This window comes from Passer domesticus, chromosome 6, assembly GCF_036417665.1.
Source record: "Passer domesticus isolate bPasDom1 chromosome 6, bPasDom1.hap1, whole genome shotgun sequence".
NCBI lineage: Eukaryota > Metazoa > Chordata > Aves > Passeriformes > Passeridae > Passer > Passer domesticus.
The window spans coordinates 16,448,030-16,472,847 of record NC_087479.1 but is presented as its reverse complement, the minus strand read 5'-3'; the positions used below and the strand labels follow the sequence as shown (position 1 = coordinate 16,472,847).

The following is a 24,818-nucleotide window of genomic DNA, read 5'->3' as shown; positions in this document are numbered from 1 at the left end:
GAAGTCCCAGCTTCTACTACATGAAGACTTAGAATATTATTTGTGCTATTAAATTGGCAGACAAACTTCTAGAAAGCCTTTACTGTCCAGAAATATTTAATACCAGCAAGTATGACATAGAATCTTCCAGGAATCAAAAGTAATTGATAATTTCAACATCATATTTTAATGGCTGAACACAGATCTAAATTCCAACATTAGAATAATATCATACATAACTTAAATGTCATGTTTGACAAAATACTATTTTTAAAAATTGAAAACAACTGAATGCAGACACTTCATTCTCTAAGCTAGAAGCAGACAATGGAGAATGACTTCTTTACTAGACTTATCAAAAAAGAGCATTTCCTCTCCTAAATCTGATGCTTGCAAGAAAAACAAATCAAGCTTTTTAAGGATTGAATTGCTTCTCACTACCACATGATTCAACTTATTCTTCACCATTTTGGACAATAACTAGAAAAATATTGATCTGGTGATAGAAACATAATGAAAATTAAATTGTGCTCTATAACTAATAACTGCCCCAAATCTATCCTTCTGGAGAATATGATGCTCCACTTGTGCAATGATTTCCCCAAAAAGGGTTCAACAAGTCAAAGATCAGTGACTAATCTATAGTTCAGTGAGTTTATTTCATATACTATATTTTACAGGATCAGGCCCCCTCCTGGTAATGGCAATGTTAAGCCCTTGTTACTTGCATGTGGAAAGCAGGCAGCAGTAACAGACATCGGACAACAGAAACACAAATTCTTTAGAAAAAGTTTATAGAAATATAACACACCACAATAAACTTCCATTCAAATCATTATCACTTGTTTGAGAAGTTTTTGTCATAGGTATTACTTTCTATGTAGGCGTTTTTCCATTTGTACTATCCTAGAAAATGTTAAGACTATCCAGTCTGAATACACCAACATAAAAATACACCCACAAAATTTCATCTTCATTGACCCAATAACTATATTCAAAGTTAGGTTAGAGCTGAAAACTCACCTTAATGCACACTGTGTTTTTAGTAAATGCTCCAAAATTATCCAGATCTAGTTTTTTTTTAATTACAACCGTGAATTAATTTATAAAGGTAACTGCAAAATACTGAAGCCAAAAAAAAATCTGAAACCATGTATAAAGAAGAAAACTGACTTGCAGAATTCTATTACCTGTCCCTGTAATGCAATACAGCACAGCTGGGGGTTTTGTTAGTAGAAAACATCATTCTGTGTTGCAGAAGGAATGTGTGTATAGGGAAAGACTTGCTCAAAAGAAATTATTACATACAGATATTCAATGCTATTTTCAATTACATTTAGAGACATCAAATATCCCAATTCAACAGTCTTACACAGCAAACCTGCAGCTCTGTTTATAAATATGCATACGGAAGAGACCAGTTAATGTGGCACACTGCTGCTCTCCCACCAAACTGTTACAGGGAGTCTTCCTCAAAAGCAGGAAAACAAAGTGCCTCTCCTTACCCCTCACCAGTATAAACCTGTTCACATTTAAATGAAAGTTTCAATTCAAGAGCTGCTTCTTGCAAGATGCACACAGAGGTTTAAGTTCTGCAATCAGTTCTGCTGCAGCCCAATCACAGAAACTGATTCTCAGAAACTAAAGAAACAGCTCAAACTGAGGCCCAAGAAAGTGTTCTGCAATTCCAAGAGAATATTCCTGAGTCTAAGATGCTTCTGGATGAACAAACTCAAATATGAAGGAAAAGGGAGAAAAGAAACAAAAAAACCCCAAGTCATCTTCCCCCACGCTTTTTTTCATTTTGATCTAAAATAAATACTGCGTTGCTTACCTAAAAACAAGTCAATCAAATCAGTCCCTTGAGTTTAAACAAGGTAAAAAAAACTTAAGCCAAGTTTAGTCTAAGCCTGCCAGCTGTACAGGTTTACTGATACCTGCACTACAGAAACAGCAAGGATAGGTCCTTGCCCTGTGGCAGAAGTCATTAATGGACTTCAGAAGCAGCAAATGACAACTTCTGAATGAAAATGAGAGCTCACAAAAACGGCCTACAATGGAGGGGTTAACTTTCACTTATCAAAAAGTTTAGATACAGGACCAGTAAGTTTGATTAAAGGTTTAAGCTTTCAAATTAACACAAATTACTGGAACAGAAATGTTCACTTTGGAGGTCACTTCAGTCATCTAGTCTCAGAATGAAAACAAGGTGATCTGAAACCATGCAGTAAACCCCAAGAAGCACAAAGACATCTTAAGAATAAGGTTGGCCACAGTAGCCTAAAACACCATGTCAGAAATGGGTGAGAAACCAAAATCTTCTGATTACACACAGACTCACATGGTAGGTAACAATTTCTAAGAAAATATTTCACTCTTGCTCAGCTGCAATTCAAGTAGAATTCATTACAACTAGGAATCACACAGAGAAACTTTTCAGGGTTTTGAATAAAAAGTGAATAGCTATTATAGTGTAAAAAAATTACAGTTTCATGCTTCAAAGTGTAATATACCTAATATGAAAGCAGTTTATGGTATTTCTGTTCTAAAATTTATTATTCCAGATTGTCTGCAATGACTCTTAACAGTTTAGTGCCTGGCAACATTAGACCTGCAGCTAGCTAGCAACACAACTCACTCATCTACTCTAAATTATTTTCTTTTATGATGGTGTTAAACACCAGCACAAGTTAAAAAACCACTCCTACAGATAAAAACCCCTCTTACTCAATTCTTATTACTCCAATTCCAAATGAACAGCTTACATTGGATGTGGCATACTGATTGTACTTCCCTTATCTGAACACCCTGACTACTATAAAACCTCAACCTCTTGTAAAGCAGCCTACTACACCAAGTCACAGCTGCAAAATCCATGCTAGCCCACATGGTCAGCCAAGGAAACCACTGCTAATTCTGCTGTTGATCTGTGCCCTTTAACAGGAGTGGGAATTTCCCACACACACGAGGAACTACTGCTCATATCCCCAGGACCTCCCCACTCAGGAAATGGAGCCTTCACCTTCAGGCAGATCCCGAGGTTTGCTGTCAGCTTCCTGGAGTAAGGCAGTAAGAATATGCCAGTGTGCACAGGATGAATCTCAGCTCAAAGGCTAGCAAAAGCTGCTTTAGAAATGCAGGAAGGAAGAAGTTTCATTGTGGAAAGAGGAGGAGCTGACAAAGAAAGACAATACAAGAATGCAATGGAAACATGGAGACAAATGGTGTACAGGTCAGTTCTACTACTCAGTTCATACTACTTGTATGTCTTTGTTAACTGGGAAAAAGCTAAAAATCACAGTCAACTATTTCATTTATTTAAAAAAGCATGCAAGGAAACACAAATTGCACAGTATATAAACCAGAGGTATGGCATTACCTTTTTCCAAATCATTTACTCACATGTAAAAATGACTATTTGCCTTCAAAATTAGCCCACAAACAACAGACAGTGGGAGAAAACAAAATATAAATCAAATTTTATGAGGTATCTACACAAGCAAGTTAGGAAAACTACCCTATTAATAGAGTACACATTTACCCAGGACTGATAGTAGCTACTATATTAAGAATTTTAACTGTGTATTGTTCAATATTTTGAAGTAGAAAGTATGCAGCTTGGTAGAGGTCTAAAGTGTACATCCTACCAAATAAATATCTGTGTATGAGGTGCAATTAGTAATTTTGAGACAGTTCCTGCTTTGATTAGAGTATCTTAGCTATGCAAGATAAAGCAATGACTTAATTTTAGTTTCTAATACCAATTTGTATCTTCCTTCTTACAGACATTCACTTATTTACAAGTGAGCTGGGAACAACAGTCCAGCTCAGGTTCTGATCAGTCTGAAGCACATATACCCCACTGAAAGTTAATAAATGGGTTTCAATTTTAATGAGCTTTCTCTTCATAAGGAGGTTAGGAACTGCAGTTCTTTCGATTTCTTTTCTAAAAAGAATTTTTAAAATAACAGAAGATTTTTAATATATAGGAGACATAACAGTTTTTAATCATGCCCCCAACAGCCAGGACAGTATCTACAACAAAACATACTGTAAAAATTAGCCAAAAGATTTAGTGATAATTTCATTAATTCTTTCCTCATGTTGAAATTAAACTATATCTGTTTCCATTTTGAATGTTTTCTCTTGCAATATGAAGCTGCTCAAGATTTAAATGCACTTTCTCACTGTAAAATAAATAAACATCAGGTGTCAGTTTAACCTTTCAAAGTATACTCAAAAAACTACAAGATGTCTCCGGGGGCTTATCAGAAGCTCAATTACCAAAATCCTCCTTAGATGACTGATTCTTCCATATCAGTTTATGATCTTTGCTGTGGGGATTACACATTGTACAGTTTATCATAACTTTCCCAAAAAGTAAGGATTAATGATTCTCAAGTTGCTTCTCATCCTACTTCCTGCAATAAAAAATCTTAATAAATAAAATTACAAGGTCTGTTGACAGTCAAAAGCTACAACTAGATCTTCAAGTTACTAAATACAGTAGCTATACATCTAATGAAGTAGTAAATCATGCACTGACAGATTTTAAAAGCAGAATGGTACAAGGCTAATACTGTGATGTACACATTTTAAAATCTCTGATCACAGCAGTCATGAACTCACTTGACCAATAGTCAAGACTAGCCCAAACACGTAGCTAGAGGGCTAGATATTACCACTTAACATATACTACTGACATATGCTGCCAGAAACCGTGAAAGAACTTGATAACCCATCATTTTATTATTTTCAGGAAGACCTAGAACTGCTGAAAGGCTGAGTACTCCCACTTCATTAAAAAAAAAAAAAAGGCACCTCAGAAAATGCTGTTCTGTCCATTGCATTGTCCTTACTACCATAACTGTACTTTGGAAACCGTTGATAGCTGTTAGAATGTCTTACATAAGTCTAAAAGCTACCAAAGAAAAAGGCAGGTGGAAAACAGAAAGGTGTTAGCCATCCAACGATCTTCTAAAAACAAATACTAAAAATCAAAACCTAAGTTTTGAACAACTTTCATGAGGGGATCGCTTCCAGAAAGATCCAGTGATCAGTTTTGAAACCAGACCAGTAGATATCCAAACCCATGCAAGATCTGCGACGAGACTCGAACACATTTTGCATATAACACTGTGTGTTCGCTAAGTGCCTACCATGCCTGCACTTGATGGCAATCTTCTGTTTCTTTCACTTGGCCTAGCACGAATGAACCCTGGTTAGCGCCTACTTGCTTTTAGGAACACCATTTGAATTATGCAGCAAAACATTAACGCAACAGACAAAAGCAACACCCAGTTCCTTTTCTGGGTAGGACGAGGAAAGACTGTACCTTCAGCAGCGCACACTTACCATCACTCTCTGCCCTGACTAGCAGGGACATGCCCTTGAGCCTCTCCACGTAGCAAGAGGACACATGCCCTGTGCCTCGATCATCCCACTGGCGGTCCTCATTTAGCGTGTAAACCTTCACCCTCCGCCGGGTGTCCGTCATCCTGCCGCCTGCCACGCCGCAGCCACCACTCGGGCCGGCGATCGCTGGAGGAGCACAAGGCTGCTCGGGGGCCAGGCCCCCCTCGGCGGAGGGGAGCGGGAAGGAAGGCAGCAGCCCCACACGGGCACAGCAAGCAAGCTCTTCTTACTCCTCTTCAGTGTCCCAACGGGATCCTCATTACCGAGGGTAGCAGGATTGGGGAAGAGGGAGAAACAAGAGGTGAAGATGTGAAAAGGGGAGCTGCTCCTTCAGGTACAGTCAGACGCTGCACAAAAGGCGAGTAAGCCTAGGCAGGGGGAGCCGCAGAGAGGAGAGAGGCTCTTTGCAGGGCGAAGGGCAGGCAGGAGAGGCGGTGAAGAAGGGATCCCGGAGAAGGGGATCCACGGTAGTGGAAGCGGCGGCGGACTGCAGCCGGCCCAGCGTGACAGGGGCAAGCGTTCCTGGAAGCCGGAGCTCTGCCGAGGAAAACAGGGGGGAAGCTGGTGAGGCCGGAGGGATTCAGAGGAAGGGAGGCAGGCGGGAGAGGGGCCGCTCGCCCCGGCCTGTAGCCCGGCTCTATTGTGCAGCAGCTGCCCAGGCCCGAAGCCCCTCGCTCCGCCGTCCGTCAGCGCGGGGCTCCGAGGAGCCGCCCTCCTTCCCGCCCGGCTGCCCGCGGCCTGCAGATACTGCCCGTCCAGCGACAGGGTGAACGGCCAGCCGAGCTCAGCGCCCCGTCTTCCCCATGGGCTCCGGTCGCAGGCGGCGGCTTCACTCCCAGCCTGACTCCGCCGCCATGTTCTTCTTCCTCCTCCTCCTCCTCCTCCTCCTCCCGGTGCTGCGGCGGCTCAGTCCCGACTCCCCAGCGCGCCTTGCGACGTGGCTACGCTTCCAGTCGTTCGGCGGCCCGGCCAGCAGAGAAACGCTGTGCCCTGCGGAGGGAGGGGGCGATCGGCAACGGCTGGTGCGGCCCGGCTCCGCCTCAGTTACTGCGCGGCCGCCATCTTGGTTTCACCTCTCACTGGAGGCGCGGGGTCTCCCAGCCAGCGGCGGCACGGGCCGCCCGCCGGCATTTAAAGGGCCAGCGGCCCGCGCGGGGAGCGCGCGTGCGGCCGTGGCCGCGCCGTGTCCGCGGGCCGGGGCGGGCGCCGGCTGACCCCGGCTTTGGGGTTTTCTTGTCTCTTTTTTTACCTCCTCCTGTCACACCTTGCCGAGTGATCCCAAAGTAAACAGCTTTTTGTTGAATATCTGTTGGATCTCCGCAGTTATAGATGGGATCAAAGCATTCCCATATCAGAAGCTGTGGAGGCTCTGCTTCTGCCGCTGCTGCCAATAGCTGAGCATATGTTTGACAGATTTCCCTAAAATGTGTGAAAACACTGGGGCGTTTGGGACCCCAGCAGCACCACTGCAGAAGAGAGTGCATTTCACAGTACATTTAGATACACTGTACATGGGAGCTCACTGCAATGAGTACTCTGTTATTTTATGCTTTCGAACAAGTCCTGGTACTCGCTTATCAAAGTGAATTGTATTGAGGAATGGCTTGAGCCAGCAGCCTTCACCAGGATTAATTAATATCACAAGGAAGCCTCTAGTCAAGCCCTGTTTGCCTTTGTCCATCTTCTGTTTGCCCTGTGGAAAGCCAGCGGTGGCAGGATTGATCCACAGCTTCCTGAAGGAGCTCGCAGGGTCACAGCAGCCTGCCAGAGCTCAGAGGTGTTTGGACAATGCTCTCAGGCACATGCTGTGCCTCTTGGGGAATCTGTGCAGGGCCAGGAGTTGGATTCCATGATCCTGATGGGTCCCTTCCAAATCAGAATATTCTGGGATTCCTGATGTGCCCAGACCGAGCCATTTGGCCTTTGCTGTGATGCCCAAGGGCTGGTGAGGAACACAAGAGCCTTCGGTAGTGTTGTTTGGGTGCCTAGGACATGGCTGAGAGCATCTTGTGCTTGTTGTTCTCCGCACGGTGCTCTTGGCTAAAGCAGCGACCCGTTTGAAGAGATGGGGATGTCTGGGAGCTGTGGATTGCGGGCCTGGCTGAAGGGGAGCCCCCACACCGCACACGCACAGAAGATCTCCGTGCCTTCCCTTGGTGGCCTGGGCAGCTCTCCAGGGGCTGTTCCTGGCCAGGTGCTCTGCCAAAATTTCCCTCAGGCCAGCCTGGAGAAAAGATTGGTGTCAGTTAGAGAAAACTCTGTAGGACCATTATATTCACGTACCATTTACAAATTGTACCCTCTTGTGGCCACCAGATTAAGTAGAGACCACACTGCTCAGTGCAGTTTGTTGTTGGTTTTTTTTGTTTGTTTATTTGTTTGTTTTTATTTTTGTGAATTGAAAACAAGAACTTGATCAGATTTCAGTTTGCATAGTTTGCTTGATGAAAATTTTGGGCTCAGCTTCTTTTAATGGACCTTGAGTTATTTTGAAGAATGTTCAGTCCAACAGCAGTACCTACTTGTCAGGTTTTAGCCCAATTCTCATTATGTTTGGCAAGAGGATTTTATTTTTTCAAACATTTCTACTCCCATCATTCCAGAAAAAAAGGTTGGGCATTGAGAGCAAATTCCCATGCTAGAAAGTAGTTGGGAAAGAAAGAAACATTCTGTTTATTTTTCTTGGAGTAATGAGTTAGAAAGCAAGTCTGTCAGGTCACACCTCAATTCCTTCTCTCCATTTCTACCAGTTTGAAAGCTTGTGTCCAGAAGAAATATCTTCAGGCATCAGGAGAGGTTGTTATTAACTGAGTTAAAAGGTTTAGGCCCCATTAGTTCCTGTAAATAATAAAGGACCTAGCCCTGACAGAAACTTTTGCCCACCAGGAATTGAGTAATAAATGATGAGATAGAGTGTTGAATACAGTTTTAAACTTTCATATTCCTAGGAAAGTAACTACACATAGATCAGTGCAATAGGAATAAGTCTAAACTGGGTTTACCACAGAGAACTACTTTCTTGTACAGCAGTCAAGACTAAAGAACAAAATAACTTTTTCTTTCAGTGTCTAATAATAATTTTGGGAAAGAAAATTGCATTGTTATTGTGAAGAATTCAGGTCACACATATAAATTTGGTTCTATGTACTAAGGCATTATTAGAGCTCCTAAAACTCCTAGCTAACTATTTTCTGAACATAAAAAAAAAAAGTTAGGGAAACTAACAACTTCAGACTTTATCATGGTGAAGATTATTGCTAGAATTAAAGTCTGTGCTTGCCAGAGTATATAGATATGGCTATACTCTGTATGTGCAAACAAGGTTTCAATCTATACTACACACACATGGACACTCTCTATGTCTTCTTGGTCCCAAGGCATGTATTCTGACTTGCACCCCAAAAACCTGTGGAAAATTAATGACTGAGTGCAAAGAAAAAAATAAATAGAAAAATTATCATAATAGGGGGAGGCTATAAAGAAGATGTCTGTAAAGGAGTCAGAATATTGTGATCAAGAAGAGGAGAGATTCAGAAAAAAAAATGTTTCTTGTGTAGTGGGGAAGCAAACACAGCAGTATGAAATAAATACATACCGTAGACAAAAAGGAAACCTAGTAATCATTACAAGTTATGAAGCACAAAAAAAAGGGATAAGGATGTCAAGAAATTTTGTGCATTGTTGGTAGTTTTAGGAACAGCTCATGTTTCCTAAATCTTAACATTATTATAGGCCTGTTACATCAAAAATTTAAAAAATATTGATAGTGATACAAAAAAAATAGAATTGTTTAATAAATAAATTTGTTTTATACTTGAAAGATCATATGGTGATGACTAAGTGCTTTCCTGGTCACTATTTAGAATACTAAACAAATTTTCATAGAAGGAAACATATTCAAGTATGCAGGTCCTAAAAAACTTGAATTTGAGAGTCCTAAAGAGGCTTGCATGTGTGATCCCAGGAAGCATGAAACCTTATTCACTTTTGATAAAGCTTAAATTATTGCAGACATTCTGGAAGACATGAAGACTGACTATAAGTATTCAAATTGGACAAGTGAGAACCCAGATAATAGTAGACTGGTTTATCTGACATCAGTCAGAGACAATAAATGCTCACACAGAATGCAATAAAGAATTACAAGATGGGCTTATAGCAGTAGCAGCTGATGTGGCTTTAGGAAGAAAAATGTTTAATTTGTTGTTAAATTACAAAGCTGTTCATAAGGGATAGTTTTCAAGTATTTTTCTGGAAAGTTAAAATTTTATTCTGTGAAGAAAGCTCACATTGCATGGGTCAGATTTGAGGAGACTGGTATTATTAGGAATTACTGATCTGTGGAGATTATGCTAGATGATTGTGAGAAGTCAAGAGTAGGACTGATGCTGTTTAGGATTTCTTGTAATGTTTAGAAAGTCAATGAAAAATCTCTGTGCATAAAAGCTGTGCATGACTCAGAGAGCCTGGAAGAATGACAAGAAATGGATAGGGCCATAAGGGTCAGAAACAGAAAGGTTCACTTCCTGAAGGTGCTGATGTAGAAAGAATGGCTTAGCCTGGGGCAGCTGGGAAGGTTACTGGCAGCTGCTTCTGGCTTATTCCAGCTTCACAAATGTCTGTGAGCTCATTAGTGATTAAATTAGTAATTTAAGGCAAGCAATGACACTTTCACTTAAAATTTTGAACTGTAAACAGTGTTTTTTAAAGACCTGATGGATGAGCAGCTCAGGCAGATTGTGGCCTGACTGTGCTCTGACCTACATCTCCTAACAGGACCCTTCAGATACAGCCAAATATAGGGCCACATCTGTGGGAATAAATGGTAAGGCAGCTCTGAAAGAAGCAGGGCTGCATAGTCAACAAGCAACCCAACACAAACTTCTGATACTGCTCTGTGTATGTAAGATCCTATAAAAAATCATATGTCTTTTGGACAGACTGTAAACTAGCACACTCTGGAAGAATGTAACATCAGGAATAAAAGTAGCTTTAATGCCATATTCTATAATTCTCGTGTCCTTGTGGTTAACAAATTTTAAGAAATTGAAATAGATCTGAAAGGACTGCTCTGAAGTCCTTTTTTTTTTTTTTTTTTTTTTTTTTTTGCAGATCCATTTGTCACACTCCAAAATCTGATTCCTGCAGCATGCACTTTTTTGCAGCCACACCCTCTGAATCACGTCTCAGATGCTGCCACTCAACTTTCACATCCTGCCACAGATCCCTGAGAAGCAGTAGCTCAGTTCTTGTACCTGAACCACAAACATGAACCTGTGAAGGTCAGCAGTTAAGATTCTGGAACTCTTCCTCCTATATAATGTGCATATGAATCCTCTCAACAGAAATGTCATCTCTTTTCTTTCAGGCCCTATTGTCATCTTAATTTTCGCAGTGCTTCCTTTTAAGAGTTCTCTGCAACTGCACAGTCATGCAAAGTCTGTATGTGTTTTGAATTCCTGTATGCCTCTCTGAAAATGCTACTCTTTATCTAAATATGTAGGCCTCATTATCAACAGACAGAAGAATTTCAAAGCACTGCTGATGCAGAAAACATGCCTGCATCATTTATTCATCCAGCAGTGAAAATTCCCCTCCTTCTGCGAGGGGAACTCCAAGACATCTGAATTGTGCTGGCTGTCCCTATGCAGTACATATTTATGTTTTTACTTGTATTATTTTGCCTGTTGACTCTATTTGTAAAGTTTTAGTAAGTGGTATTGAGTCCCTTTTTCCTTTTTCTATGGTAGACTTCCTTTTCCTAACTTTTGCTCCCATGTATTTTTTTTAAATACGGTTTCCATATTTTCATCCATAGCTCAGACTACAACAGACTTCTCTTAAACCCATACATTTGATGGTCTTTGGAGAAAGCAATGGACAGAGCGGCAGGAAGTATGAGATCTACATTATAACTTTGCTTCCAGGAAGTTTTGAAAGTCCATGAGGAACCCATAAGGGTAAAAACGACCTCCATTTTTCTATTATATCTTTACCTAATCACCTAAAAAATTACTATCTGCTGCAATACTCTCATTCAAATAAATTCCTCATTGCCTTAGGCACATGCTGAGGTGAGTGTGGGAACTGAAGGTGTTTCCAGTTTGTAAAAATAAGAACTATATAGGTGGATTTAGACTAAAAGGAGAGAACGGCCAAAAGGGATGGAGAAGGGACATTGTCAGAGCCAGAACAAGACAACAGCACATGGACACAGATAGGTGGACACTCATCCTTACACACACACACAGTGTCTCAGCAGCTTGGTACTTCAATTGGAGCAATCATCTGTGTTGATTGGACTAGACCTATGTAAATTTAGGATCAGGTTTCTGGACAACAGCTAGTGAATGTGCCAATATGTCTGTATGTAATGAAGTGTAATAAATGTAAAAATAGGTCAGAAACCTGAAAAAATGTCCTGAAAAAAAAAAAGTATGCAGGTAAGTTTTTTTTTTAAGAAAGTAATTTAGAATCAGCCATTGTACTGTCAGCAATTTAAATATAAGTTTGGTTTTTCCAATTTTAAAATATATGAGTCACTTCAATGTTTGTGACAATGATGGTCTTAGAGATGCAAGTAATTCAAGACTTGCAGAGAACAGGAATGATTGTGATGCAAGTTGCATGTTGGAGAGCACATCCAACTACTTGAGAGATTGCTTTACTAATTACCTTAGCTGGTTCTAGTGTCTTCCATTTTGCATATGAAGCCAACAAAGCAGAGGTGAGAACCTGACACCAGGCTCTGTGGATGAGCTCTGCGGTTAGGAAGGGAAATGTGCACTGTTCTCACTTTCCACCCCTGCTCTAGCTAAAAGCAAAGCTAAGTAGACCAAATACAAAACTAGAAGTTTTGCTATTATTGTTACCTAGAAAAACAACCTAAATTGTTATGGAATGGGTTTGCCTCAGTAGCAGCACAGACATTCCTCTGATTCTACATTCTCAGCCTAGCCTTCTCTTTTCCCATATACGCTACCTCTCTTCTGGTTGATACCAGAGATAGGATTTGGGCTCACACCCGAGACAGGATTTGGCAAACATCTGTAAGATCTTGAAAAGCACGAACAAAGTTAGCAAGGGTCAGTTGTTTAATGTCCCCTCCAATACAAGAACTGAGGATCAAGTAGGTGGGATGGTCAAAACAAGAATAATTTTTCTTTTTTCACAGCTCATTGAAGAAAGTGACAGAAGGCTCTGCTGCAAGGAAGCATTGATGCTGCAGTCACACTTAGTAGCCCAATGTACTAATCTACTAGGAGTGTTTCTTGCAGAGCATGGGTGGCCTTGAAGCAGAGCTCTCCAGTCAGACACTTCTGTGACTAATGGGCAAAGGCATCAGAGGCATGTGGGGATTATCAGCGGATGTGCAGGAGGAAGGAGGTTGGGAATGGTGTGTGTGCCAGGAGGGGCTGGAGCAGTGAGGTGCAAAGGGGGTCTGGCAGTTTCACACCCCAGAGTGATGAAGTGTGGGGTGATGGCAGTGACACGACTGCTGTGCACTGGCTGGTGCAGGACCGTGGGGCTAAATCCACAGGGAGAATGAATAGCCCTAAATAAATACAACTAGGACCACACTTGGGCATTACTACCAAAGACAGTGTAAGTGCATACCATTTCATTAATCATCATTGCAGCTTGTCACTATATAGAAATTAGTTATTATATTATTAGAATTGTAGATATTAAATATTCACTAACAATTGTCTAAACTAATTAAGATGCAGGATTCATTTGTGATGTTTATGGCTTTCATTAGTGACAGAACTTGAGAAAATAATAATGAGAGAACATATAATAAGAATATATCACAGATCTATATGTTTATTTGTGTTTAATACTGACTAAAAGAGTATGATGAGAATTCTTTAAATTGTCTGAAATCTTCTGCATAAAAAAAATCTTGTAAACACCTGTTCTCTGGTAGATAGGTGTTTGAGGTTCCCTGATGTCAAGACATTCCAATTTCAGATATGTGGTATAATACAGCCATTCAATTTAATGTACTTGTATGGGGACAACAGGAATGTCAGCTGGCATTTGCTGAGGTCCCCTGAAACAGCCTTGATCACCTAAAGATCTTACAGTGCTTTGCAGCCATGAGAGTATTCTGGGGCAACTAGAGATAAAGAAAAACAAGACTAATTCCAGTCAGTAAAGCTGAAACCTTGATCCCTTCCTGCTTTCCTCTGTGCTTCTCACTTCTTATAATCCCAAATCATAGGGATTATGATTTATACTTTCCTGTTACCTTTTATATGACATGGACCAGCCCTAAATCCCTTCCCTGACCTTCTCACCGAGGAAACCATGGATCCAATCAAGCTCATCTCCCTCCTTTACTCATATAGCTGCCCTCTTTATATCTCTACTGTGTTCCTGCCAATTCCTTTCAGCACACCCAAATGAGTTGTGCTTAGGTTGTGTTCTCACCTGCCATCCTGCTCATAGCTATCACTTGTTTGAAATCTCTGCTGTACCATGTCCCCTGCTATGGAATTAATCTCTGTGCTTGCAAGGTCCTGCACAACTTGGTTCCCCCTCAAGCCAAATACATTTTCAGAGGTTTTTTTCTATTCTTCTCTTTTCTGTTTTATGCTTGCCTTGAAAGCCTTCCCCTATCAATTGGCATGTATCAGTCCCTGGTTTATCCCATGTATGATGCTTTTCTTCTCCACATTGCAAATATCATTCTCAGTTTTCCCAGGAACTTTCCCAATCACATTTTGGTGATTCCAGCACACAAGCTTGTCATTTAGTTCAGTATAGCTTCTTCGTAGGCATGAGGAGTGGCAAGGGGGAAAGAAGATCCCTGACAATATTGCAAAATAATTGTATAGAGAATCCAATGTAGCCACAAACCATGATGATGGCATAAGCATGGGAAAAGTAACAGCATGGGGGAAAATCAGAAATATGAGTTTAATAGGAGATACAAGTTTTGTTAATCAATTGCATTTTAAGCACAGAACAAATTATGCAATTTTATAGAAGTTTTAACTAAAATCCATGCATTTCACAAAATGAAACAAAAACTTGTTAGCAAACCAAGACTTCAGCCATTTAAAGAGGCGATGTTTTTGGAATGGCAATTAAATGGCACTTTTCTAATAGTAGTACACTGAATGGTATCAGAATTGGGAACTATGCTGTTTCTTGCCTCCAGCTATCTCAGTTCAGATCTTTCATAGCAGAAGAACTTAGAGATCCTGAGGGATTTTTTTCCCCTCTACAACACTGTACTGAAAATAACCCCCTAGGAGGTCATAGGGTTACATGGAAAATAGTAGTTTAATTTATTCATCCTAAATAGCAAAAGGCATATTTTAGCATGTATTAAAAATAGACTCATTTAATGCACTTTTTCAGTCTAGTGTCTGATTTTGCTGTTGATTTATTTCATTTCTGCACAGTGCATTCTCCTTGAAGAAATTTGTAGGCTGTTGTTGACAATTTCTTCAGATAAACGTGCACATAAGAATAGACAGGCTCATGGTTTTTTTGGAAAAATGAATGTGCAGGAAGTGCTTCTCTTTCTACATCAATCCCTAGGCACCACCTAATGGTGTCTTAGCTTTCTTAACCGCATTTCTTTGAGGAGAGGAAAACCATTTTCATTTTATGTATCTTTCTGTAGCCACAGTTTAGCAGTCAGTGGTACTGGAGGAATACAATTAATTGATTTCCTACATATGCTGCCACTCTTCTATGTCATAATATATGCTATCATATCCCAAATATACAAGGTTTTTGGGATAATCACAATTGTTATAGATTTACCCAATAGATGGCTGTGTTGTGAAAATAAATTAGTAACTTCCAAAGCAAAGATAGCCATTTAAAAGAATGCAGTAAATACCATGATTGCACTGACAGATACATCTGAATTGCAAAATTTGCTCCTCCTGCCTATTAATCTAGTGTGAAGGTATAAAGGGACTTGTTTGAATTTATCTCGGAACCACTCATTTCAAAACTGGCTTTTTCCTTCTGTAATGCTCCTACAGTAATGATCACAAGACCATTTCATTGATTCCTCTGTCTTTGAAGAGTTCATGGTTCTACATTTAAGGTAAAAAAAAGCCAGATTTTGTTTGTTTTCAGTGTATGTGGCAAGGCCATACTTTTACCAGAGTACTTGGGAGGAGCAGTTGCCAATTACGAATTGGTAAAAGTGGTAACAGAAATGACGTGGACAAGTATGGTACAAGCAGATCACAGCCACATGATAGGCGCTGATGTTATTTATGTGCTTGCATATTTTTAGCTATTGGCAATGCCTGTCACAGTAGAGAGGGGTGGTGGATACAAATGGAAAGAATACTTTGAAAAGGATGTTATTTTTATACTGAGCTTCTCATATTGCTCAACTGATGTTGCCTCAACACGACACTGAACACAGTCAGAGAAAAGGTGTCAGTCACAAGACAGTAAGACCTGGCAGTAAGACACTGGTCAGATCAAAAGTCCATCTGTTTCAGCATTCTGTACAACTAGGTGATGTTTAAAAGAAAGTGTTTCCTTTTGTTTGGTTCCAATACAGCTTTTCTGCTTCTAAGAAACAATGAATCACCATAGTTATAGGACTGATTTTATGTTCCCTCCACCTTTAATCATCTTTTTTCCATGAAGAAATGTGGTATTTGGTTTCCCTTGTATAGAACCTATTCCTTATTTGTGATCCATACTGCTTAACTGAACCTGTATCTTATCTAGTGCTACTACACTGGTCTTGGAGATAATAAGCAGAAGTGCATGTATTTGAGATTCAAGGTTGGTACAACAGCATCATAATGTTTTCCTGGTTTGTTCTCTAGTATTTTCATAAGGAAATAATTGCAATGTTCAGTTTGTCTTTTCTTGCCACAGGGCATGGTGTTGCCTATTCAAATCCCTTTCATGAATAGTTACAGCTAAGAGGTCTCTGTTTTGTATTTTTCTTTCAAGTGCCTGTGTTTGAATTTGATAAGCATACATTATATGAGGTTTTACTGTCTGGTTGCTCAGCATTGGTTAAAATTTTCTTCAACTCCTTGCTGTCTGCTTTAGTTGTGACTTTGATCCACAACTTGTTATCTTTGCAAACTTCCCTGCTTCAGTATTCAGCTCTATGTTGTCATTTGTGAATAGCTTGTACAGCAGGATCTGGACAGCTGTAGATCCAGTGGAACCCTATTTTCTTTGTTATTTGTGGAAAATCTTTTTTTTTTTTGATCTCCCATCCAGTTGTTTGCCCATGGATTATCTTTGCACCCATTCTATGAGAAGTTAATTTCTTCAGAAGTTCTTAGTGAGGTGCCTTTCTTAAAGAAGCATTTTACAAATCCAAATACATAAAAATCACCAGCTCAGCCTCATGATTATAATATCTGCTATACAAATTCAATTCTCAAACACCATATTGATTGTTCCTTCATATTTTAATTTACTCAAATTTCTACTTGTTTTATTTTACAATAATTTCAATTAGTTTGCCACCCACGAAAGTCAGACTTGGGTATTGTTCCTCAGATAACCCCTGAGATCAGTAGTTTTTAAAAACTGGTGACATGTCTGTCATCTTCTGTTCTCCTGGTTGATTGAAATGTTGGGTTAAACACCACAGTTTTCAAGTGAGGAATTTCATGGCTGAAATTCTTGAATGACCTTTCCATGCTCTGTCAGTAACTTACTATTTCTTTAACTGATGAAACTGACAACCTTTCCTTATGATGAATCAGCATAAGAGAGTTCTCAGATTATTTTTCAGTTCTTGAAATGTCCCACTACCCATCTAAGATTTCCCTTTTGGATCAAAGTTGTTCCATTCCATCAGAAGGCATTCTTAAAAAGACTGATCTCACTCAATGCCTATAGTTTGATTTCCTTCAATCCTTCTGAACTACATCTCATGAGATGTTGTAATTAAATGCACGTCTCCATGGAATCAAACAGAAAGACCAGAAAGAAATGGACTATTTGGAGGATGATATGAAGGATTATAAGAAATCAGGAGGATGATATGAAGGAATATAAGAAATAATAATAAAGTAACAAGATTGAACCAAAACCAGAAGAGGGACATTTCCTTTACCTGAAGTTTCATAAAGAATAACATTTTTGGAACAATTTTCATTATGTAGAGGAATGCTTTGTTGACATATATTAATATGCTATCCAAGGACTGAGAAAAGATGACCAGGGAATTTCAATAAAATTTTATATAACTATCTTTTACACTATGTAAAATAAATAATTACTTTTTTTGACTCAGTCTAAACTAACTCTCCCATTTCCCAAAACTATTCCGAATAAAATTTGTATTTGAACAACCATTCAGAATTAAAAAATGTGGAAGCAAAGCTATTGATCAGAATTCATTTTTTCTCCCTTAAAGACTTGTAATGGATGCATTTTGTATATGTAATGACTTTGCTGCAAACCGAGAATTCCAGCATGTAGCTACCCATTTAATCCCAGTCCTCTTTTGCATTCACTTCCAATAGTAACTGATTGCCAACAACAAGGTTTATTAAATACACTTGAAGCATTAGATAAGCTGTGAAATTGAGTAAGAATGCAAAGATATGTATTTAGTACTCTGTAGTTTAAGCAAATCCCAAAGAAAAAAAAAATTCACACTTTAGAACTTACTTCTATTCAAAGCTATGTGAATGGAATATGGAAAATTTCTTCATCATAACTGTGCCTTCTCCCTCCACAACACCAGTTACTGCTTCTTTGCCAGTTTGGCTGACAAAAACTAGAAACTGTAGCCAAGGAAATGAAAGTAACTGTGGAAGGATATTTAACAATTTTTTTGTCTGTAGCCCTTTCATCTCCACTTATTTCACACTTTAAAATCTGTTCAAAGTGTAGATTTGAAAGTTTCCTTTCTGACTTGAATTGCTCTGAGCTTTCCAGCCCTTGGGTTTCATTCTTTCTTACAAGGCAGCTCCCTCCCTCTTTTTGTTGTTTCATTTTTAACACACACACACACACACACACACACACACCCATCCACCCACACACCCACCCATCCATCCACACACCCATCCACCCCCACACCACACGCATTTCTTTTTAAGTTTAACCATGTTAATGCATGAAAGAAAATACATGCAAGTGTAAAGGAAATTCTCACAGCTGGTTTTCTTTGCTTTGATCTCAGTGAGGATTTGGGTACTAAAAATAGGATTTATCTGAGTTTCAAGAACAGAAAGCTGGGTCTGGGGTCAGAGTTTGCCTTTCTGTTTGGCCTTCAAATTCTCAGTGTTCACAGAAACACAGAATAATTGAAGTTGGAAGGGACTTCTGGAGACTGCCTGGTCTAACTCCCCTGCACAAAACAGAATGCACTAGAAAGGGCTGCTCTGGATCTTGTCCAGTTAGCTCCAAGGATGGAGAGTCCCCAAGTGGTATTTAAGCATCCTCACAGTGAAGTAGTTTCTTCTTATGTTTAAATGGAATTTCCTGTGCTTCCTTTTGTGACCATTTCCTTTGCCATTGTGTGTTTTCAACCCTTGTCTGAGCATTACCAAGCCTGCTGTGGCCTATGCAAGGAACCTCCCAGCTCCCACAAAAGTTAAGAAGGATCCAAATGTAAGTGGAGTGGCACATCAATTTCCTAAGGGGATCTGTTTTGTTGGCACATGGAGTTAGATAAAAGGAATCCTAGGTGCCCCTCTTCAGTTTTAAAATGTGTGTGCAGCTATTTTAGTTTTCCAAAACCAGCTGTTGCTGGGTGTGCTGGTTGTTGGCAGTACAACTCTACTAGTCAGAGCACTCACCCACCCAGAAAGATCAAGCCCTGTGTTCAACTTTCTTCACAGCCTGAGTCCAAACCCTTTTCTCAAGAGACAATCCTGACTGTTAGCTTATAAAGCTGAGTGAAGATGTTACTGTCTCCATCTTTCCTATTGCAAAAATACTTTCTCATGGGCATTTACACAGGGAAATGAAGCCAGAAACAGAGCATGTGTGAGGAAGCTTGGTGGTTCAACCTGTAACACTGCAGCAGGAAGAGTGTCCTAAGTTCCTGGCTGATGGCTGGAACTGGTTTTGATTTCCTACTTCAGTGACTAATAACAATAGTCTCAAGACCAGAGTTCAATGACTAGGCTGCAAAGTCACTGCAAAGTGCAGTGAGTGATAATCCAGAATGAAGGGCTCATACACAGAGGATGGACTCATCCTCTATGGGTGGGAGGGAACAATTTCAGCCAGAATTCCAGCCACAGCAAACTATGCAAGACAAGCATCAGTGGCAACAGCACAATTGCTTGTTTTTCCTTTAAGAGGCAGAAAGGTCAGACAGGTATCACTGAAACTAAAACTGAGCCTGAAACTAATAAAGTGACTATCAAGATTTTAGTATTCCTGGAAGGTATGCATGCTATATAAACATCTTGATAGGTCACCTACTCCCATCATGATCAGCTGTAAGTCCTGGTGTTACTGTGATCAGCAGCAGGGTGCTTGCTCAGCATAGGATAAAGGACTGCTGTGTCAAGAACACCCTGAACTCCTTCCTGCCTCCCCCAATGGGTTACGTGTAGCTCACATCACATCAGATGCATGGGACAGGATTTTGTCTCCTCTGAGAGCTGGGATTTTCAAAGGTGTTCTTTGGGATATAAGTGCATAAATTTTGCAAATTTCCTAAAGGGACCTGCATTCATAAATGCTGTAATCTTTAGGAAATATGTAGTTGAAGTATTTTTTCCTACTGATGTAGAATGTTAAGTTCTAGTATCTAGACACTGGTTTCCGTAGTGATTTGAACACGGTTAATACCATGTGCTTGTCTTTTCAACAAATGGTCAGTCAGGGTAAACTCCAACTTTAACTAGTGAAGACTTTAACTAGTGAAGAATTACTGCAAAATTACCCTTCTCTAGTCTGGGTGAGAGATGTTTATCTTAGTAACTAAGACAATCTCCTCCTAAGCAATTTATCGTGCAAACTTTTACCAATAGAAATAACTTTCTTTACAAGACATACCCCACCAAAATCCACATTTTTTCCACACAATAAATATCAAACCATACACATTTTTTTCTTAGTCAGATTCTGTTTATGTACTGATCTCTGTTACTTGCATTCACTTGGCTTCCATTCTATTAATTTGACCTATTCAGTGATCTGCTAAGCACCAGCTACTTAAGAAGTTGTGTACTTGAGTGAGGGGCAGTAACTGTGTCCAGGTGGAATAGGAACTGTTGCCTTGCTGGAAAGGGTTGTTTACAACAAGGCTCTTTTAAACTTCACCAGGACTATCAGTTGACAGAAGATAAGAATGTTACAAATTTACTAGACTTGTAGTATTGGCAGGCATGGAAATCACCTGTCAGTAAGAGCAATATAAAAAGAGTCAGCTTCTTTCTGAAAGAGACAAAATCTGAGGGGCCTCTGCCTTAAACAAAGTTGTGGGGAAAAGTGGTGTACAAGCTATGCCTGAAGAGTAGAAATTGGCTGAAAGGGAGTGTTGCATCAGGGAAAGTGAAGTAAAAGGAATAAGTAAAAACTCAGAGACAAAAGAGCAATTAGCCAAGAATTAGCAGAATAAACACTAAAGAAAATGAGGTACTGAAGTGACTTGTGAACTCACAAAAGATTTTGAAGTGCTAATAATCCCCTTGTATTTGACAACATGTTAATATACTATAGAATCACAGAATTGTCAGGGTTGGAAGAAACCTCTGAGATCATGAAGTTCAATTGTAAACCCAGCACTATCACTGTAACCCCTAAATCACTAAACCATATCACCCAGCACCAGATCCACATGCCTCTATAGTGATTTCTCAAATGATTATATGTCAATGTTAAAAGCATTTAACAGAGAGAAAAAAACCCAACAATTTAGGGCCTATTTGTTTATAGACAGCTATAACCACATTTATATGCATGCTTGAAATAAATGGGAAATGCTTATGCATTCAAATTGAAATTGTTATGAGTTTAAAAGCTTAGGTTACAAGCTCAGCAGAAATGTGAGGCAGGAGCTGCTGCTCACAGAGCAGTACCTGCTGCTATCTCTTGCTATTCACAACAAGATCAGGCTGCTTGTAGCATCCTGAGCTGTGTGGTGACATGATTCAGCAAGGACTTCTGTAAGTCTATTACTGTTGCTCAAGGAAGCAAAGCCATGCATGATACCAACACGCACTGACTGCTGGACTCAGCAGGGGTTTTGGCAGTTCAGCTGTGCAACCAACCCACACACAACTGCAGTGGAGGAGAGGTCAAAGAAGGGCAAACCCCAGGGAGGTCAGGGAATAATGTAATATAAAGGAAGCTGAACTTACTTTGATATCAGGTAAACTGGATCGTAACCTTGCTTTTGGTTACAGATAGTTGCATCAGTGAATCATCAAGTTCCAAAACTATTAATAAAGAGCAATGCCTTTGTGAGCCAGCCAGAGCCACACTGGGGAATGGGGGTGGGGGTGGTGGGGCAGTGCACAAGTAGCTTGTCACAACATAAAACATAATAATTAGACAAATGATCCATTTTGAAGAGTGCAACAGGCCTGGACTGGCTTTCATCCATTTATTCTTTCCAGGTCACTGGGGATGCCCAGTGTCATGACAGTGAGCATAGAGGGACCAGTAATGACAATCACACTACAACAGAGATTTAATTGCATCTGAATATCACAACTAATTATGCTTGTGCTGTGATTTCAACTGATTTCTGTATCACTCTGCTAAACTGAACTGCCATGTAATGTCAACTATACCAAATGTAATTTTTCAAATACAGCAGTGTCTGCCTATGCAGCAACACCAATGTGTTCCAAGGGTGAGGTGAACACTCAAAGCCCTCTGCATCAGGCAAAGGTAACCTGGCCACATGGGCTGGATGAAGCAGCCTTTTCAGGCACACTCAGTTTGGAGGGGACTGAAGAGGGGCTCTAAATACAAAGGTCAAATCATTCTCTTTGTGGTAGAATGGGGACTGGCACCCAGTCCTTCATCACTATGAAAGGATTCATAGTTATCTATTACCTGAATTTTACTCTGACTGCATTACTGGTGTCACACACTCCAGCTTATACATTTAAAATTTACGTACACTGCTCTATATATGCAATGGCCTGGCACTTCTTCATACAATAAGGATATTTTTTAATCAATTCCTTGAAGAAATCAAATCTTCTTGAAGTTGTGTACAATGACAAGCAAACTTTTCCTTGCAGATTTAAAGGATATTTTACACCACTTACTTGAATTTTTTTGGCAGCTGACCTCCATTGATTTTAAAATATTTACCGTCTTTATTTCCAACCTGTCAGATTTTGACTTACTTAAAATGGTTAGATGCACAGCTCCCAAATGATCACAGTACAAACTGACAACACTTGCTGTTAGTCTCAGATGTGGCAAATGTTTCCAAACATACAAAACTGAAATACAGGCAACAAATTAGAAATAAATAATCACATGAAGAGAAGCAAAAGTTGTTCTGCTTAAGATGATACACAGTGGAATTGAGGTTCAGTACTTCAATCACATCTCTTGCTTTGGCATACACCTAAAGAAACACTTTCAGAGGAAATTGGCAAGGGGAAAAAAAGAATCTTTTCAAAGCAAACAGAGAAGTTAACAAAGTAGAATTATTTTTGCTAACATACTTTAAGAGATACCATGTACATTATCATGCAGTGGTCACTGGAGTGGATACTTACATGTAATAAATTCAAGGTTCTACAAGAATAAAGGGCTTTGTATCTGTAGACTTATCTATAGGTTGGAAAACACAGGGCTCAACTCAAAGCACAGCAAAAATAATGGCAAAATTCCCATTGATTTCAACAATCTTTTATACACAATTTCCTTCTTCCTAAAGCATCAGTACTCACCTCCCTCAGTGAAATTTATGTATGTACATTGAACTTGATAGGTTTCTTAGTATAGCAGAAGAGCAGTGGATTTTGATTCTTACAGAACTTCCACCACACAAAAATAATGACACATTTTATTCTCCTTCATGGTAAAATATAGTACAAAAACAGTCAATTAAAATCAGCTGTTGGACTGGTGAATCACTGTGCTGTCACAGAAAGTGACTTCTAAAGCATTCTCTCCTTACACAGGCTATTTTTCGTGAAGAGATTAAAATACAGCTGAATTAAATCTATATTTTCCTGTCATCTCTATAAGCCAATGTTATGCTAATATATTACACTTAGCACACTACAACAAATGGAAGGGGAAAAGGGACAGTCTGTCAAGATTCAATTCATACAGTGACAATACATGAGTTATTTAATTACAGCCATCTGCATTATGTAGCAGATGAACAAGGAATATATGGTATATGACTGATGAGCTTGCTATGTCTTTGATGACCTCTCAGCAAGTAGTGAAGCATGACTGCTCATGTTAGCACAGTCACAGACTGCACTTCCCTTGTTTGTGTGTTGGTATCACTGTAACACTTTGGAGCCTGCTGCTCTTCACCTAGGTGAAGGATTGTGCTTGATTCTGCCAGCTACACAACTAATTAAGAACATTACTACTGCTTTCTACAAGTCTTGTCTCTTTATCAAGTATTCTACCTGGAACTTCACTCAGAACTTACTAACAGGAAGAATTAATGTTTCTGCAGAGAACATGTTTCTGGTAAAACAGTATTAACAAAATGTGTGTAAAGACTGACTAATGCAGGAGCTTTTTCTGTGTAGCTGTCATGCCACACTTCATGACAAAAGTAGGTTTAAATTCTGCACCTGCCTTAGGGAAAAAAAGGCTTCCCTTATCGCTCGTGAAGGTGACTGTACACAGGTATTTGCTTTTACAGTTTTTTCATCTTCAAGATGTAATAATTGAAAACAATTGTCTCTATCACTAGATAGCCACACCTGTTTAATAACCAGCACTCTGAATTATGACATATACTTAGAGGCAGAGCCACTGCAGAGACTGCTTTTTAGTTAATCAATATTTTCTGAAAAGAGTACCTGTCTACTTCATCAAGTGTAAAAGTGCCATTTATTTTCATAATTGTCTGTAAACTAATGTGCATAAACTAAACTAACTGAACACAGAACCTAATTTATAAAGAAATCTCTCCCTGTTGAGATTTCTTTGTAACAAAAACTGATTTACAGATAGCTTCTTCAGTAGTCTATACAAAAGCCTAAAATGAAGGATTTCCACACTAAAGATCAATTTCCACTGATGGTACTGATGATGAATAATTAATATTTTAGGGAGTTTAACAATTTAAATGAGACCACTGATAGAAATAGTACAAACCCTGCAAAATAGTGAAAATGCATTAAATTAATAATTTTGAGCATGGTTCCTCTGTAAGTTCCTCTGAAACTTTGCCAAAATAGTTATAACAGCAGATTTGGTCCACTTGCATCTTTACTACTTAAGTGGAAAAAAAAGGGGAAAAAGATTATGTTACACTTAAAGTTACTTTTTTT

General features: G+C 39.5%; 1 protein-coding gene and 1 long non-coding RNA gene across 5 annotated transcripts in view; one reads left to right on the top strand and one right to left on the bottom strand.

Annotated features, from left to right (window-relative positions):
- PPP4R3A (protein phosphatase 4 regulatory subunit 3A) overlaps positions 1–6,458 on the bottom strand; it is a 41,581-nt gene extending 35,123 nt beyond the window's left edge. Inside the window, exon 1 of one of the 2 annotated variants that reach the window (XM_064423564.1) lies at positions 5,335–6,458. In XM_064423564.1, the coding sequence (XP_064279634.1) occupies positions 5,335–5,476 (142 nt within the window). In that variant the 5' untranslated portion in view covers positions 5,477–6,458. Of the gene's footprint in view, positions 1–4,800; positions 4,857–5,334 lie in introns of those variants that run through there. The other variant, XM_064423565.1, reaches the window with a different exon arrangement.
- Positions 6,459–6,558: 100 nt separating this feature from the next.
- LOC135302733 (uncharacterized) lies at positions 6,559–17,742 on the top strand. 3 transcript variants are annotated; one of them, XR_010364285.1, is made up of 4 exons: positions 6,559–6,677; positions 10,507–10,676; positions 11,213–11,354; positions 12,569–17,742. It is a non-coding gene; the product is annotated as an uncharacterized LOC135302733 (long non-coding RNA). The 3 variants fall into 3 exon arrangements; XR_010364284.1 differs by having other exon boundaries at positions 11,457–17,742; XR_010364283.1 differs by having other exon boundaries at positions 11,213–17,742.
- Positions 17,743–24,818: the final 7,076 nt, after the last annotated feature.